The sequence below is a fragment of the Vombatus ursinus genome, unplaced genomic scaffold, assembly GCF_900497805.2.
Source record: "Vombatus ursinus unplaced genomic scaffold, bare-nosed wombat genome assembly UNPS02014826.1, whole genome shotgun sequence".
Taxonomy (NCBI): Eukaryota; Metazoa; Chordata; class Mammalia; order Diprotodontia; family Vombatidae; genus Vombatus; species Vombatus ursinus.
Window position 1 is genome coordinate 11,344,446 of NW_020954604.1, and position 16,534 is coordinate 11,360,979.

The 16,534-nt window shown below is 47.2% G+C and overlaps 2 protein-coding genes across 2 annotated transcripts; both read right to left on the reverse strand.

Moving 5' to 3' along the window:
* Positions 1–51: 51 nt before the first annotated feature.
* LOC114024994 (glycine N-methyltransferase) lies at positions 52–6,335 on the reverse strand. The gene is made up of 6 exons (XM_027838311.1): positions 6,101–6,335; positions 5,186–5,313; positions 2,961–3,077; positions 2,462–2,604; positions 612–733; positions 52–384 (listed from the first exon to the last, which is right to left on the reverse strand). The coding sequence occupies exons 1-6, from the start codon at positions 6,304–6,306 to the stop codon at positions 213–215; spliced, it is 888 nt and encodes a 295-aa protein (XP_027694112.1). The 5' UTR covers positions 6,307–6,335; the 3' UTR covers positions 52–212.
* A 2,797-nt stretch (positions 6,336–9,132) lies between these two features.
* CNPY3 (canopy FGF signaling regulator 3) lies at positions 9,133–14,289 on the reverse strand. The gene is made up of 6 exons (XM_027838366.1): positions 14,284–14,289; positions 13,101–13,366; positions 12,579–12,675; positions 11,675–11,797; positions 10,959–11,076; positions 9,133–9,908 (listed from the first exon to the last, which is right to left on the reverse strand). The coding sequence occupies exons 1-6, from the start codon at positions 14,287–14,289 to the stop codon at positions 9,694–9,696; spliced, it is 825 nt and encodes a 274-aa protein (XP_027694167.1). The 3' UTR covers positions 9,133–9,693.
* Between the last annotated feature and the right edge of the window lie 2,245 nt (positions 14,290–16,534).

Sequence of the window (16,534 nt, forward strand, 5' to 3'; positions counted from 1 at the left end):
GTGGCCTAAGGGGAGGGCAGGGGCTCTCAACACACAAACATAGAAACAGAAAAGGCACTAATTCTATATTATTTGTCCCCAGACCAAAGGTGAGGCCCAGGGCACATCATCGGCTCAGGACTTCACAAGCTTCCATTCTGGACTTTCCCTTGTAGGTTCATCCTATTTATTGGAAGGACTTTGGTGGGTTTATGAAATGCTTTGGTGGTGGTTCAGCCAGTCTTCTTGAGCACATGGATAAAGTAGCATGGTGCTGAGGATTGGCCAGGCTTGTAAGGTTTGAAGTCTCCAAAGACACTATGCTGGCACTGCCCCTGGAAGGCTTCCTGGAGAAGCTCTGTGAAGGGCGTCAGGCAGTGAGGATAGTACGAGAGACGGAATTTACTGCAACAGGACCAAAGGGTAGACAGGCATGAGAAGCTAGAGAGAGAACAGATTGGAGAGCATAGGGGCAAAGGACATGGATGGGGATTCCTCAGTAGGCTTTCAGGTTAGACCCGAAAATTGCCTAGAAACCTTGGAGGAAGATGAGCCAGAAGAATGTGTCCAGAATTGGGGGAGGCCAAGCTTCCAACTTCACCCTCTCCCTCCTCTTAAAGAAGCCTGAGTACCTCAAGCCAAGGCTGCCATCCTGCCCAGCACTAGGTACTTGGATGGTATAATCCAGGGTAACCATGTGAACCTTGTTGTTCACTGTCAACACTGATGTAGTGATGTCCTGAGTGAGATCACTCTGTGAATAGCAGAAAAGGGAGCTTTCAGTGCCTTCCACCCCAAGCCTCCTCATGCTTACTCCCTTCTAAAAATCTTGACCTTGTTTATAGGTTGTTTTATAGAAATTCTTATAAATTACCTCCTTCCTGTGTATTTCCTCTTTCCATTTCCTAGGACTCTACTGCCTCCTTCTAAAGGATCCACTTATGCTCAGTCCCACTTGGGTGTCCCCCAAGACTGTCCTGGGCCCTCTTATTCTTTGCTCTGTGTCTTTTAGTGATCTTTTTGCTCCCATAGGCTCAATTTTTATCTCTGCAGATAATTCAGACATTGGTTGTGTGACACTGAAGAGTCACCTCTCTATGGTTCAGTTTACTTATCTATAAAATGAAGGGTTTGGATTTGGTGGCCTCTCATACCCCTTCTAGCTCACAATCTATCATTCTGTGACTCTCAGATTTGTATATCCATTTTCAGTCTGCATCAGCGACTATCTTTTGGACATCATCTCAAACAGCATGTCTAAAACAGAACTTGCTCCCTAAACCCTCCCTTTTCTAGACTCCCTTATTAGTCTTTTTTTTTTTTTTGCTTTTTGGTGAGGCAATCAGGGTTAAGTGACTTGCCCAGAGTGACACGGCTAGTAAATGTTAATGTCTGAGACTGGATTTGAACTCAGGTCCTCCTGACTCCAAGGCCAGAGCTCCATTCACTGCGCCACCTAGCTGCCCCTACTCCCTTATTAGTCTTAAGGACATTGTTGTCCTCCAGTCAGCCAAGATCACAGCCTTGATGTCATCCTCAACTTATCACTCTCACCCCATAATGTACAATCTGTTTCGTCTTGTCATTTCTACCTTCACCACATCTCTTGTATATGTCCCTTTTCCACACAGCCACAACTAACTGCAGTATCCTGGTTCATCTTCCTGCCTTATCTCTCTACTCAGCTGCCAAAGTGATTTTTTTTTTAAGTATGGTTCTGTCCATGTTACCTCCTTGCGTTGTGGGCACCAGTGGTTCCCTGTTACTTCAATATCAAATAATAAAGTTCTGTGGCAGCTAGGTAGCGAAGTAGATGGAGCACCCATCCTGGAGTCAGGAGGATCTGAATTCAAATTCAGTCTTACATTTACTAGCTGTTTCACCTAACCGTGATTGCCTCAAAAAAAAAAAAAAAGTTCTCCAGTTGGCACATAAAGCACCTTCATACCCCAGCCCCTTCCTGCTTTTCCATTCTTCTACCTTATCCCCCTCAACAAACTACAGCCCAGCCTGTAGACTCATAGATCTTCAATACAACACTATCAACCATCTCTGTACCTCTACACTGGCTGGCTCCCTCGGCCTGGAATGCTTTGCTCTTCACCTCAGCCTCTTAGCTTCCCTGGCTTCCTTCATGCCTCGGCTCGAATCCCACCTTCTGCCAGAGGTCTTTCCCATTTCCCCACGTGCTAGTGCCCACCTCTCTCAGATTGCCTTCCATCTACTCTATGTGTCTTCTGTGTACCTAATTAATCACAGGTTGTCTCCCCATTGGAATGTGAGCTCCTTGAGAGCGGGACTGGCTTTCCCTTTCTTTGTATCCTCAGTGCTTAGCACAATGCTTGGCACACTCAATAAATGTTTATTAACTGTCCCCCCTTCCTAGCTCCTCATTTCTCTACATTTGCTCTTATTGCAGTACTGACTTCTATGACTTTTGCTGCTCAACACCCATCCACCCCTCCCCTCCCAGGAGCCACACCTTATAGTAGATGTTCTTGCCAGGTGGGGCACAGCCAGTGCTGAGAATGTGGTCATAGTTTCGGTGGTCAATGACCAGTAAACCTCCAGGCCGAACCATGCCTGCAATGTTCTTCAGGGCCAATTTATGCTCACTCTGGTCACCTGAGCTCAGAACAAGGGGTGAAAGAGATTCTCACTGCTACAGCTCCTTCCTCTCTTCCCTGATTCACCCTTACTGGCCCTTTGGGCCCAGGACAGGGAAGGACACAAGGAATGAGAATTAAGTCTTGGCAGACTGCTCTAAGGAGAGAGAGAGAGAGACAGAGAGTGAGAGTGTGTGTGTGTGTGTGTGTGTGTGTGTGTGTGTGTGTAAGGAGACCTGGACTGTGGGGGAGAAAATATAATTAAGGGGATGGCTATAGAACTTAGGGGTCAAGGAAGCAATCAGTAATTGGGAGGGGGACTAATCTGTTGGGAAGGTAACCTGAGGAAAAAAAAGGTGCAACCCCATTTCTCACCTTTGCAATCTGGCAAGTGGGCAAAACTGTTCCCTAGGCAGATAACAGCATCAAAGCCACCCCCTACTGGCAGAGGCACATCCTTTTTCAGGGTCAGCCAGTTGGCCTCTTCAATGACTGAGGGAATAGAGGAGTAGAGAAGAGGATGGCACCATTTCCATGGGAACCAGAAATGCTCCACCTTGGTCAACAAACCTAAACACAGACTTTACCCTGTAGTCCTGAAGAGAAGGCCAGCAGCCACATGGGCTCCTTTTTTTTCTTTTTCTGGGGGTGGGGGAGAGACATACATGAATCCTACCAAGGGTATAAGGCATAGGGTATATTGGAGCTCCCACTGGCTGTTGTTAAATTTTCAGCATAAACACAACCCAGAAATTGGCAAATGACACCAATCTGGATTTGGTTTATTGTTTTGTTGATTGTACAGACTTATGAAAGCGATGGAGAAAATGCTAACAATGATTAAACCTTAAAGGGTGTTGAGTGTAAGCTTCCAGAGCTTATTAAACATTAGCACACCTCTGGACTAAGGTAAGTATTTAGGGACACAAAAGTAGAAGGCTCCCACAGAGAGGGTTGGGGCAGGGCAGAGCCAGTAAGAAGGGATCTGTGGGAGATAGGTTATAGCTGCTGAGCACCCTTGGTCCCTCCAAGCAGAGTTCCAGGAAAGGATCCAGGAGAGCTGGAAGAGCAGTTTTGCTGTTACTCCTTTGGTTCCCATTCCCAGACCCTACCACCTGTTTCCCCCTACTATTTAAAGCTATACCTTTGGGGGGAGTCGGAGAGGGAGCTGCTTTGCCATGGAAGGAAGGGAATAATCACCATGCCCTTCATTATTTCCTCTGCCACAAGGTCCAGGTCTCCTTACCCCTCTCCTTCCCTACTGATTCTCATTGGGCTGTCACACCTGCAGGAAGCAGATGGCTGTGACTGCTTACTGTCCCCTACCCCATAAGAGGCTGCCTGACCTGCTGGGTTTTAGTCTTTACATCTGACTATCCCTGGTCAAACAGGACAAGAATAATAATGCCTCCTTATATCTGGATAGCACTTCTAGTTTGCAAAGCACTTTCCACATTATTGTTTTCTCTTTCAGTCCCTCTAACAACCTTATGAAACACGCAGGGCAGTGATTAGTAGTGACATTTGCAGATGAGGAAACTGAGGCTCAAGAAGATTGAAAGATTTGTCCCAATGTCAGAGCTGAGTAAATGGCAAATGGAGGATTAAAAGTAAATCATCCTGATGCCCAGTACCATGCTACCAAAGCAAGAAGGAGTGGCATGATTGAGTTTAGGGACCCAAACCTCAGGGGAAATGATGAGGGTTGAAAAAAAAAATGAAGAGGATTGGAAGAATTGAGAGCTAAGGGCAAGGGGCAGATCCCTGTGGTTTGCCTCAAGAAGATTTGACTTTGAGGTCAACCTCGGAAAGAGACACTAAGCCCATAGGTCACTGACCTTAAGAGACAAGAGCCCATGAAGAGAAGCTACAGTGAAGAGAAAAACAGAAATCAAACCAGAACAAAACCAAGGCATGAATTATGAGCAGAAAAGGTTAGAAAATAGGAAGAAGCCACAAATGCTTACTTGCAGACTCATAATGTTGAGCTAGAAGGAAAGTTGGATCATCTGGTCATAGAATTTTGGGTTAGAGCTAGCAGGGACCTTGGAGGCCATTTTACAGGAAGGAAAATGAGGCATGGAAAGGTTCCGGGGTGGGGAACCTGCTGCAGCCTAGGGACCATGTGGCCTTCTAGATCCTTGGGTGCAGCCTTTTGACTGAGTCCAAGTTTTGTAGAACAAATCCTTTTACTAAGGGGATTTGTTGTGTGAAGTGTACATTCAGTCAAAGGGCCAAACTTGAAGACCTAGAAGACCACATGGGGCCTTGAGGCTGCAGGGTCCCCACCCGAGTGATGTTTAGGGTCACACAGCTAGGAAGAGCCTGTGGCAGGATTCCAACCCCGGTCTTCCTCACCAAATTCACCTTACTCCCTTGCTGCTCCACTATTCTACTTATTCCCACACCATTATTTTACAAAGGAAGAAACTAAGGCCCAGACAAAAGTGATTTGTTCAGAATCACACAGCAGGTAATGGCAGAACCAGAACTAGAATTCACCTAGTTCAGTGTGTTTCAGAGGATAGCATGTGAAGGATGCTAGTTCTTTGTATGGCCCCTCTGTTCCTATGCCAAGATCGTCACCTGGTCCCACATACCCCACTTGTTAAAGGCTTCCTCGTGACGACGGTTCCACCGTTCTTTCAGGGCGTACTTGAGCATCTTGTCGCTGGCATCCACACTGGTCACTTTGAAGCCCTCTTCCACTAGCATGATGGAGTCCACCCTGTGCCAGGTCCAGCAGGCAATGACAGGATCGAGGGAGGGGGAAGGGAAGAGAAGATGGGCCAGGGAAGGTGGGGAGAATGAGGACAAAATGGATTAGAGGGAGAGGGCAAAAGGGTAGAGAGGAGTGATGGAGACAAGCAGGGTTTAGGAAGAGTAAGGACAGGAAGGCCATTTTTGGAATGAGGGCTGAGGGTCAAAGGAAGAACTGGGGACCAGAAAAACCAGAAGGAGGAACCCAATACTTGTGAATGAGTTACCCCTGACATTGATCACACACACACACACACACACACACACACACACTACTCAACTCACTGAATCAAAAATACTCAGAATTGGAAAGGAACCTAGAAGTCATCCAGTTCAACCCATACCCAAAGCATGACTCCCCTCTATAGTGACTCAAGTGACTTTCTTTCTCACAACCACCAGAGAGACAGCCCATTTTACTTTTGGAAAGTTCCTTTGACACCTTTCTAGTCTGTTTCCCACCATGCCCTCACTTCCAGCTCACTCCATTTCACTCTTATGTACATCCCCACAATTCATGCCTATCTCACATGTCCATTTTTGCCACCCTCACCCACTCTGTTTTCCCTGTTCCTATTCCTAAAGAGGTATCTTCCAATTCCCGGTGAGTCTGCCTGGGCAGGTACCTGCTTTTTCCACCTAGCTCCCCTCTGCTTCAGGAGCATTCTGGTCTGGCCTGTCCTCCGCACCTTTTTGCTTAATAGTTCTGTAGCCCTGGTGTCCACCCCTACCTCCTGTCCTTTCCCCAGCTTTACCCAGTGCCACAAGCCACGTCAAGCACATGTTGGCAGCCATGTTGGCGCAGCAGCCCCAGGAGCCAGGCCTTGTATTCAGCTGTACGGCTTCGGGTGTCACCTATGTACAGCTGCCAGACCCGTGCTGCCTCCCCATCAGCATACTGGTCTGGGAGCCCCTCAGCTGCCACTCCCAGGGAGCGGGTCCGATACACACTGTCTACCATCCTGTCAGTTCCACCTGGCACCTCAGCCACCTGCCGAAATACTTATAAGGCTACCCTGGCTCTGCCCAGCCCGCCTAACGTGTCCAATGGCAGATAAGATCCAGGACACACCCCCGTCTGCTCTTCTCGCAGAGCCAGGAACCAGCTGATTCTGACCTCCCAGGTCTTGTGAATGGCCTTCCTTCTACCCCATCTCCCTAACCCCTAGCAAGAGAGGGGCATGTCGTGGGAGGTCTCCCCTCCAACTCGATCCCAGGTATCCAATGGGAAGAGAAACTTCTGGGTTTCCGGGAACCAAGGATGAGATAAGGAAAGGCAAACAAGTAAATCTCCAAGATCTCAGCTAGGAGGGATTGGACTGTGTGTCAGGAGCTAACTTTATGTCCTTTATATCTTTGTCCACTTAGACATCAGGCATGAAGCAGGAACACAGATAAGGGATTAGGAGAAGGGGGATGGATTGACAAACCAGTTAGGTCAGATCATAATATCCTATCTCCAGTTCACCTCACAACCCTTTCCCACCCCATGTATCCCCATACTTAGAGGTAGCTATTATGAAAAGCAATTAGCCCAATTCCATATGTCTAACACAGCAAACCAGCTCCTAGCTTCTGCCTTCGCCAGAGCACTGGTGATCTGGCCCAAGACAGTAGGGTCTATAAGGGTGAGCTGGGCTCGAGATTCAGGGGGTGGGAGTTGGCATGGAACCAGCATAGCATCATCTTTAGAACATTGGATTTGGAGTGAGGACTGGCTTGAAGTTTTGGCTTCAACATCACTTTTTTTTTTTTAATCTGGTGGAAGCAGGATACAGAACTAGGTGGGGTAGGCAGGGGGAATGGAGGGATGTACTCAAATGCTAAGTGGTCAAGGGTGGCAGGGCTTGCAACAGACACAGAACAATCATTGTGTTATCAGGTCCTCCAATGATTCCAGGATATGGATGGAGGGGAGGCAGGGCAGGGGTCAGAGAGCATGTTATGCACATAGGAGAGGAGGAAGGGACCCTGCCAGCTGAAACACCAAAGGAACAACAGTGATAGACTGGCTGTTAAGGGGGAAAGTTCAGGGTCAGACTGGAGTCAAACTCCTCGCTACACAGGATTGGGCAGCCTGGCTGCCACCCCAGAAAGAGGCCAAACTTCTGCCGAAGAAATCAATGAAATTAATTCTGGATATAGAGGGATAGGCTCTCTCTGTGAAGCTTTTTCAAAGGACAGTCCTGTCTAGTGAAACTGAGAGGGAAGGTATCAGATATTGATTGACAAGAGAAACAGGTTGAGGGACAAGGCTGTGAGCCACTTAAATCATGCCCAGTCTCAGTTCTCTTCCTACTCTACCCTCAATTCTGTTCCAAGTGTCAGCCCTAGCCATCGAGGTCCAAAAAGTGCTAAATTCCAACCCTATGGGGAAATTTAACCAGTTGTGGCCACCTTAGAAAAAGGTCCACTTTGGGTCCTACCTGGCCTAGGATGTCAGGAGAGTCGGGGGGAGGGGGGGCGTGGCGCCATGCAGGCCCCTGCCAGAAGTAATCTCTAAGGCCAGGTTCTGCTCTTCTACAGTCTGTGGCCGGAGGAATGTTTGGGCCAGAGAAGACAAAAAAGCTTCCATTTCTCAAGGCCAAGGCTGCCTTAGCTCCTCCTGGAGTTAAGAGAGTGGCTGGATACTAGGACTTCGGCATTCACAAACCCCTATTCAGCCAGATGCCTCTTAGCGATGTCCATTTGTTGGCCAATGAGCCTGGACTTAGGCTGGGTGGTGATAGGAGAAAGTGGAGTCATTTTTAGCTCTAAATTTGAGAAGGGAGCAACTATAGTGAAGGGTCCTTCAATATTCCTCATCCTAGATAATGGCTGCTTGAAGGGGAGGTGTGGGAGAAGAAATCAAACCAGTTCCACACCAACTGTACCCTGCACCGTTAGTGCCAGGTGCTGGAAGCCCTGGGCCCAGCTGCTCCTTCAGGACTAGCAGGGGAGGGATAAAAAGGGCCCCAATTTGCCTCCCCTAACTTCAGAGGACACCACGTAAGGAGCAGGTGTTGGCTGGGGTGGGGGAGGAGGAGAGGGAGTACTACATGGTACATTCAAAAGGAACAGAAAAAAACCGGGGGGGGGGGGGGGGGGGAGGAGGGGGACACGGAACAAAGTTCAATGGCAAGGGGCAGCCCTGAGGACGGGAAGCAGTAAACACTTTACACAAAACCTGGAATCACAAAGGAGGGACTTGGGGGGGAGGGCGGGCAGGATGGCAGTGAACAGCTCCATAAAGGATGGCCAAAGGATGACCAGGCAGAAGGGAAAACAGGAACAAAGGGAGCCTGGTGCCAGGGGGTTGGGAAGACTACCAAATTCTACAGCAGAAAAGGAAAGGGCTCTAGGAAGTCGAGTGGGAACAAAGGCAGCTGTCCTTTTGACTATTACTCTAGAATGGGGTATTTATAAATGTCCTTGTTGCGGTCACTTTTCAAGGCCCAGCTATATCAGGGTAGGGGCTGATGTGAAGCTGAAGGGGGATAAGGACAACTTCCATCCTACTAGGTTAAAATGGGGCCACCGGAGCCCTCCTCTCAGCATTCTCTACCTTCCCCCCCCCACTCCCCTCATGTACAATCTCCCCACTGCTCTTAGGTTTCCCAGGATTTCCTCTTTGCTTTTGCTCTTCCTGATCAGCTTGCGAGAACTCCCCAGAGTAAGTGGGAAATCAAGGGCCAAAAAGGGTTCACTACCCTTTGCACCATCCTTATGCCAAGTCCCATGAATTCTGGGTAGAAGAATGGGAGGAAAGCCAGTTGAGAGGCACAGAAAAGGGAGTTAGGACACAGAGTAAAAAGGCCAAATATTTTTTACTCTGCACATTGTGCAGTAAAATGGGTTAGGGAGGGGTAGAGACCGGGCATCACATGGTTGTGGTGGGGCTAGAGCCCTGGGGAAGACAGCCTCAACCAGGACTGGGGTGAGGAAGGCCTTCCTGGTAGGACTGGGGCCAGGAGAGAGGTGTTTCTGATACAGGGGGAGTGGTGCTGCTGAACCACCCCCACTAGAAGAAGGTGGGGGTGCACCAATGGGACAATGAGGGATGGAGTCCTCCCTGAGGGCTTGGCAATGCTCAGACCCATCCCTCGAAGGTTTACAATGCAGTTTTTAGCTCTGGGGCCACCACACAACTCTTCTTTCAAGCCCAGGAGAGAAGCAGCTGCCAGGAAGGGAAAAGGAAGGGCAGGCTCTGTAATCCTCAGCGAGACAAGGGCACAGCAGGGGGTGCAGTGAACCCCCAGAGCTGGGGAGTCCATTCTTGTCTGCCAGAGGCATAAGAGAACAGAGTCTCCCTCAGCCAAGCGCTTCCCTCTGCACCCCCGGGGCAGTAGATGGGGTGCATGGTTGGATTCTACAGCTCATCGGTGGGGCTGTGTGTGAGAGGGGTGGCTTTCTGGACACCCTCATCCTCCTCAGGATGAGGGTCCTCATCTAGGTTTCTTGGATCCTTCCTCTGCTTGCTGTTCTTGTTGGATGCCTTGCCTTTGCCCCCCTTCTTCTTGGCTTTCTTCCCTCCCAGGGCTGCTGTGTCCCCTTTCTTGCTGATCCATTGCTCCGTCAGGCAACCTGGTGAGAGGAGAGGGGAAGGGACAGAATGCTCAGATAACCAGCAACAACCAGGAGAGTTTATCTGCCAAGTACCTGATGGGCATCAACTGCTGGCCTTGGGGCTACTGTACTAATGCTTAGGAGAGGATGCTGAGGAAAGGGAGCATGCACAGGGATACAAGGGACAGCCTTGTATTCATTCAGTACGCATGCTTTACAGTCAGAAGTGGGTTCAAATCCCAGCTCCAATGTTCATTAGCTGTGTGACGCTGGGCAATTCACTTAATCTCTCCAAGCCTCAGTTTCTTTATGTATAAAATGGGGAAAACCATAAGAGCATGATTTCAAAGTCTGATCCTCATCATGCTACCAACCTCACGCCTGGGAGATGATGGACTACTATGTGGAACAGGACACATTCTTAGGCACAGCCAGCATACCCCTACTTGGACAGATTTTGCTTGACTGTGCTTATTTGTTACAAGAGTTTTTGGGGGGTTTTTTCCTTTGTTTTTCCAGTGGAAGGAGGAGTAGAACAGAGGAAAAAAAAATGAATTCTTGATAAAACCTCACCAAAATTTAATTTTAAAAATATTTACCCTGTTTACCTTACTGGATAGTGAGGAAGGAATTTTGCAAAGAATAATGTATAATGTAAGCCCCGTAAAGGCCACAATTGTTTTTCATTTTGTCTTTGTATCCTTAGTACAGCGTCTTCCACATAGTAACAGGTACTGAATACACATTTGCCGGATGAACAAAAAAGTGCCGCATATGTGTGAGCTCTGATGGTTTCACCTCGGGCCTTTGCCTCTGATGCCCCCTGCCTGACAGCCTAGACAAACACGCTTCTCCTGGCTCACAAGTTAAACTTACATGGATTCTACTTGGTAAACATTCTGCATCTTTTTCAAAACCTTGTGGAATTGTAGCCCCCAAGGACAAGATCTCTATTATCAGAGATCCCCACCCCTATTTTCCCAGGATTCACCAAACTCAGGTTTCCTATCAGGGATAACTAACCCGAGTCTCCCCACACCCCCAGCCCCAGCCCCAGCTCTCACTCACTTGTATCTTTCCCCTTTAGCACATGATTGGCGCAGAGAAAGGAGGTTAGGTCCTCTTCCTGGTGGTTCCGGTACCAGTCCTCAATCACTTCCTCAAATTCCTCCACCAGCACATCACACTAAGGCAGAAGCCAACAGAGACACAGACACACATAACCTAGAACGTCACACCTGGAAGAGGCCTCAGAATCAGCTAGTCCAATTTCTTCATTTTTATAAAGGAAACCTAGGCCTATCTAAGAGCTTCAGGAAGGGATACTGACATTATAAACCACTACCACTACCAAATCCTTGAAATCTCTGTTGGCAGGGCCACATTAAGATATTTTCTAGGGAGGCTCATGCTTCTAATCTACATCTGCTCGTGATGTGGAAGAGGGACTCACTGACAGAGACTAAAATGGTGGCACTGAGGGGCCTGAGGACTCGGGAACTCATGCCCTGTCTTTTCCCCAGGAGATAGTCCAAGCTCGTCTCTTAGACACTATCTTGCTATGATGGCATCAAATGTAACATCCACACTTACTTGGTTCTACATGCAGTGCACTGTTAGGTTCGTGAGGAAATACAAAAATTAAAGGAAATGGAGGAATCATGCACAAATAAATATATGGTGAAGTGAAAAAAGGAGAAATGCAAACAAAATCCTCTATGAAAATTTGCAGAAGAGGAGGGAATGACACTGAGAATAGGCGGGGGAGTTCCCTGGGCACATACCTGCTTTTTGAGGTCGGCTACCTCAGCTGAAGTCTCATTCCACAGTTCATAGGGAATGTCCATCACCACCTTCACCCCCTTGTGGACTAGGTTGTGGAGTGTTTCAAAAGTCTCAGACATACCCTAAGAAAAAGAAACATAAGGGTATTGGCCCACTTGCCCCTTTCAACCCTTGAAGGTGCCAGAAAAGAGCTATCAATTCAAGGTAATGAACATTTTTATGTCAGGCTGCAGGGACCACAAAATCACAGCATCTCAGAGTTGCTGGGGCCTCGGAGAGCATCTAGTCTGGCACACACCTGAACAGGAACCACTCGGCAACAATGCTAACGGGGCCTTTCACATTCTACCTCTGCTGCCTCTCTATCTTGCTGCTGGCCTTGACTTTGGCCTTCCTCCTGTGCTCCTGATCAGCAGCTGTGACTTCTTACTCCTATCTTCACTCTCTAGCCTCAACCCAAACTCCTCGCTCAAAAGCTGCCCTTCCTATTCCCTAAACCTCTTGCTGATATTCCTTCAGTGTCCCCTTTCTCGATCGAGACCTAGCCAATTTTGGGAAGAGCTCTAAAAGTCTGGAAGCTGGCATAATCTCCCACCACCAATAGGTAATTCTGACCATCTCTGCCACTGGGGCTTCAGGGATCTTGATCAGCACTGTCAGGCCCTTAGGAATATCCCTAATGTCAGTCAATGAGAAAAACACAAACCTCATCTATAAAAGGTGGGGCTGAGAGGGTTAAACAGAGTACAGACAGAAACTGATAAAGAGCAGGTGGGGCCAGCTTCAGGAAATAAGACGTCCCACGGTTTGTACTTCAAATCACACCCACACAGATCCACACATAGACACACACATACACACACACACCCTGGACTCAGAGGGAACGAAGGGCATGATGCTAACCTTAGCAAACCGGTTGCTGCCACTCCTTTCCTTATGCAAGCTATAGTCCAGAAGTCTCTTGCAGATGGTCTCAGTTACTTCAATTAACCGAAGATCCCTGAAGAAATGCCAACACAAAGGGTAGTGATCTCCCCACCCACTTCCACATGGCCCCTGCTGCTGCCACCAGAGGAATGGGGACAGGTTTTTCCTGCCTGGGGGATCACAGAATCATAGAATGCCAGAGCCAGAAGGGGCCTTAGAGAGAACATCTAATCAAACCCTCTCCTTTTATAGATAAGGAAAGGGAGGCCTACAGAAGGGAAATCACTTGCTCAAGGTTAAACAACTGGTTAGTGGCAAAACCAGAACCAAAACTCAACTCTCTGGACTTCTAAGTCAATGTTCTTTCCATTCCACCACACAGCCTTGTGTGCCACTGTTCTCTCCTGGGAGACGGGAGGGGGTCAGAGAGAAAACTACGAGTCCCTGTCATGTCCACAAACAGAGTAAGGCAGGTTTATGTACCCACTGCTCACTTACGATTTGGTATATTTGACTCTGGAGGCTTTCTGGTCTAGGATGCCATAGCCAGTGTCAAGCACTTCCTTGGTCTTGCCCGTCTCCTCAAAAGCTGACTTCAGTTCCACGGCTACATACTTGCACACTAGGAGAAAGAGGCAGAGCACAAGTGGGTGAATGGATGCCACTTCAGGGGCACTGCCCAGCCAAGGCAAACCCAAGACTCTCCCATTTCCACCACTCCTAGAAACAATCTGACTCCTCTGACCATTCAAAAGGAGCTGGTTCTAGACTCTCAGATAGAATACATCCTCATCCTCTGACCCATATTCCAAGTTCCTTTCAGTGCCTATCTAATATTTCTTGTCATTTCCTTACTCCAGTCAAGCAAATTTGTTGCTTACCCCCCACATAATATGTCTGTTCCAACCTTCTTTTTGACGAAAACACCATCTTGTACATGCTACCCAATCCACATTCAGTATCTTCTTCAAAATCCCCAGTCTCTAGGAAACGCTTTCTTTGTATTTACCTACTTGATTCTCACCTTGCCACTATATCAATTACAAAAGTGATTTTCCTAAAGCACAGATCTGATCATGTCACTCCCCTTCTCAATCAACTCCAGTGGCTCTCCATTACCTCCAGGCTCAAATGACTGCATTTAGCATTTAAAGCTCTTTACAATCTACACCCCCTCCTACTTTTCCTGCCTTATTATGCATTCTGTAGTCCAGTCATACCAGCCTTCTTGCTGTTCCTCTCATGAGACACTCCATTTCTCATTTCTATGCCCTGATGCTTGGCTGTTCCTGGGCCTGGAACATTCCTGCGTCAGAAGCATTCCCATCCTCACCCCCTTCTCTTGGGACCCCTGCTTTCTTCCAAAATTCAGCTCCAGTGCCACCTTCTGCAGGAAGCCCTTTCTTGTCCTCCTGGCTGCTGCTGCTTCCCCGTTAGGTTACTTAGTACCTGTTTTACATATGGCTATGAACATGTTGCTTTCCCCATTTGAATGGAAGCTCCTGGAGGGTGGAGGTTTTGCCTTCCCTCCAGCTGTGCCCCCTCCCTTATATCCCCAGTGCTTAGCATAGTACCTGCCACATTGTGGGAGTTTAATAAATGCATATTGATTTTCTGATTGATTATTTAGGGTCCCTTCAACACTTAAATATTCAACATAAATCTCTTCATTTGGCCTCACCTGCATGATGCTTTTTAAATATCTTGGGCTCTTGTCTCATGTCTCCTCCTCTCCTCCAGGATATAAGCACCTCAAGATTAAGGCCTTTATTTTCTATTTCTTTCTATCTTTTTCACAGTGACCATTATGCAATAGGTATTCAATAAGTAATAAATATTGTTGACAGGAGGACAAAATGACTTAACATTTGGTTACAGGCTAAGCAGGTCCTCATACCCCTTTAACACAATATGGCCTTGAGCCTAAGCCTCATTACAATTAAAATACTGATGGCAAAGTTTGGTGGAAAACCAATTTACCAGTGACAAATAACATGCCCTGGAAAGTCACATGACGATATTTTCTATTATATGCATTAACTAATAGCTTTGAGACTCTATCAAGGGACATAAAGAAATGATTCTTGAATAATTTCATCAAATAAGCTGGTTCTTTGAGAGTCTGAATTTAAATTACAGCTCACCTCCCTAGTTCTCCATTCCATGCCATCTGCTGTCTACTTTCCTACATTCCTCAACTTGATCCCTTCACTCCAAGAAAGCACATCATCTTCCTGGCTTCTCTACCCCCTTCTCCCACGCCTTCTGTGTGAATTCTGAAGGGCCTGGGGGTTTAGAATACCCTCCTACTCTACCAACCATCCAACCATAAGCCATCTCCTCAACTCCTCCAAATTTTACCACCTAAGTAGCCCCTCTGGGGATCCCACCCAGAACCAGATCTGGGGAGGCCTGTGGCATGGAACCCAGAAACTCATGGCCATCCACCCACCCACACCCTTCTTGGGCAGCTGCACAACCCTCCCATGTGCTGAGGCCTGTCTCTCTCAGGCTACTGGGCCAGAAGCCCAGCTCTGTTGGCCAGGCACAATAAACACTTACATAAGAGTATAAAATTATTATTAACAATAGCATAGTAAAGAGAAGCCTGAGGGCTAGAATTTGCCAAGTCAACATGCAGCTCTAACCATCTTTGTTGAATCATCTATAAAATGAGGAGGGTTGATAATAACAACCAAGCCATCTACCAAATAAAAGCATACCCTCCCTATTCTGTTATTCTAGGCCCTTCACAATCTGGCTCCAACCTACCTTTCCAACATTATACCACCCCCCTTCCCACTGTGTAGTCTATACTCCAGCCAAACTAGGCTACTCCTCCTCCTCAATACCCATCATGCCCCTTCTCATCTCCCTGCCTCTGTTTATACCAGTGGTGTCAAACTCAAATAGAAATGAATCCCAGAGGGCTTAGAAGACCACAAATTAACATTACTTATGTTTTATGGTATTCTTATTTATTTTGTTAAACTCCTTTTGTTCGACACCTCTGGCTTACACTATGCCTATGCCTGGAATGGACTCTTCCTCTCCCCTATTTCCATGTATTTAAGTCTCTTCTTACCTTCAAGGCCCAATTCAGGGGTCATCTCTACCCCAATTCTGCTTAAAATGATCTTTCCCTCCTCAAGTGTCTTTGGCTAGTCTCCTCTTTATACTTCTCTCACTTGCTCTGTTTCATCCTTATTTTGTAAACTTATCCTTCCCCCATTAGATCTTAAACTCTTTGAGAACAGTATCAGTGTATCCATTTTGTATCCACTAAATAATAAACATTAGTTAAACTTTAAATTTATCTTGTATCTGTAAAGCAAAATGGTTACAAAGTACTTTCATATACATTGTTTCATCCAACCCTTACACCAACCCTGTTGGTAGGCAGGGTTACTGTCTTAGCTTCATTTTACAAGCGAAGAAACTGAGGCTCAGGGAAGTAAACTGATTTACTTCTCAGAACACATCCATCACTTAATCCCAGGTCTTCTAATTCCTGATCCAGTATTCTTTCTTATACATTCACTTTTAGCTCTAAAATTCTCTGATTCTCCCTGTTAGGAGACAAGTCTGACCTCTTTCTTAGACCAACTAAAGTGAGAGTAAAGAGAAAAAGAGAAATTGCCTTTGGGGCCCTTCAGTTTCAGGACAGGGCAGAAAAGAGTGGGAAGAGGAAGTGAAACCACAAAGGGCCCTACCTCGGCAAGGGAGGTAGGACAGATGGAGGGATCCATGACCCTAGAAAGGGAGAGAGGGGAGGGGAGACCAAAAACAAGTGAAGTGAGATATTCTAAGTTGGGATAGGGGAAGGGAAGGAAACAAGTGAGAGCCTGACCTACAAGATTATAACATCTCTGAGGACAGGGATATTGTCTCATTAATCTCTATCTCTCCTGGGATCTAGCATAGTGTTGTAA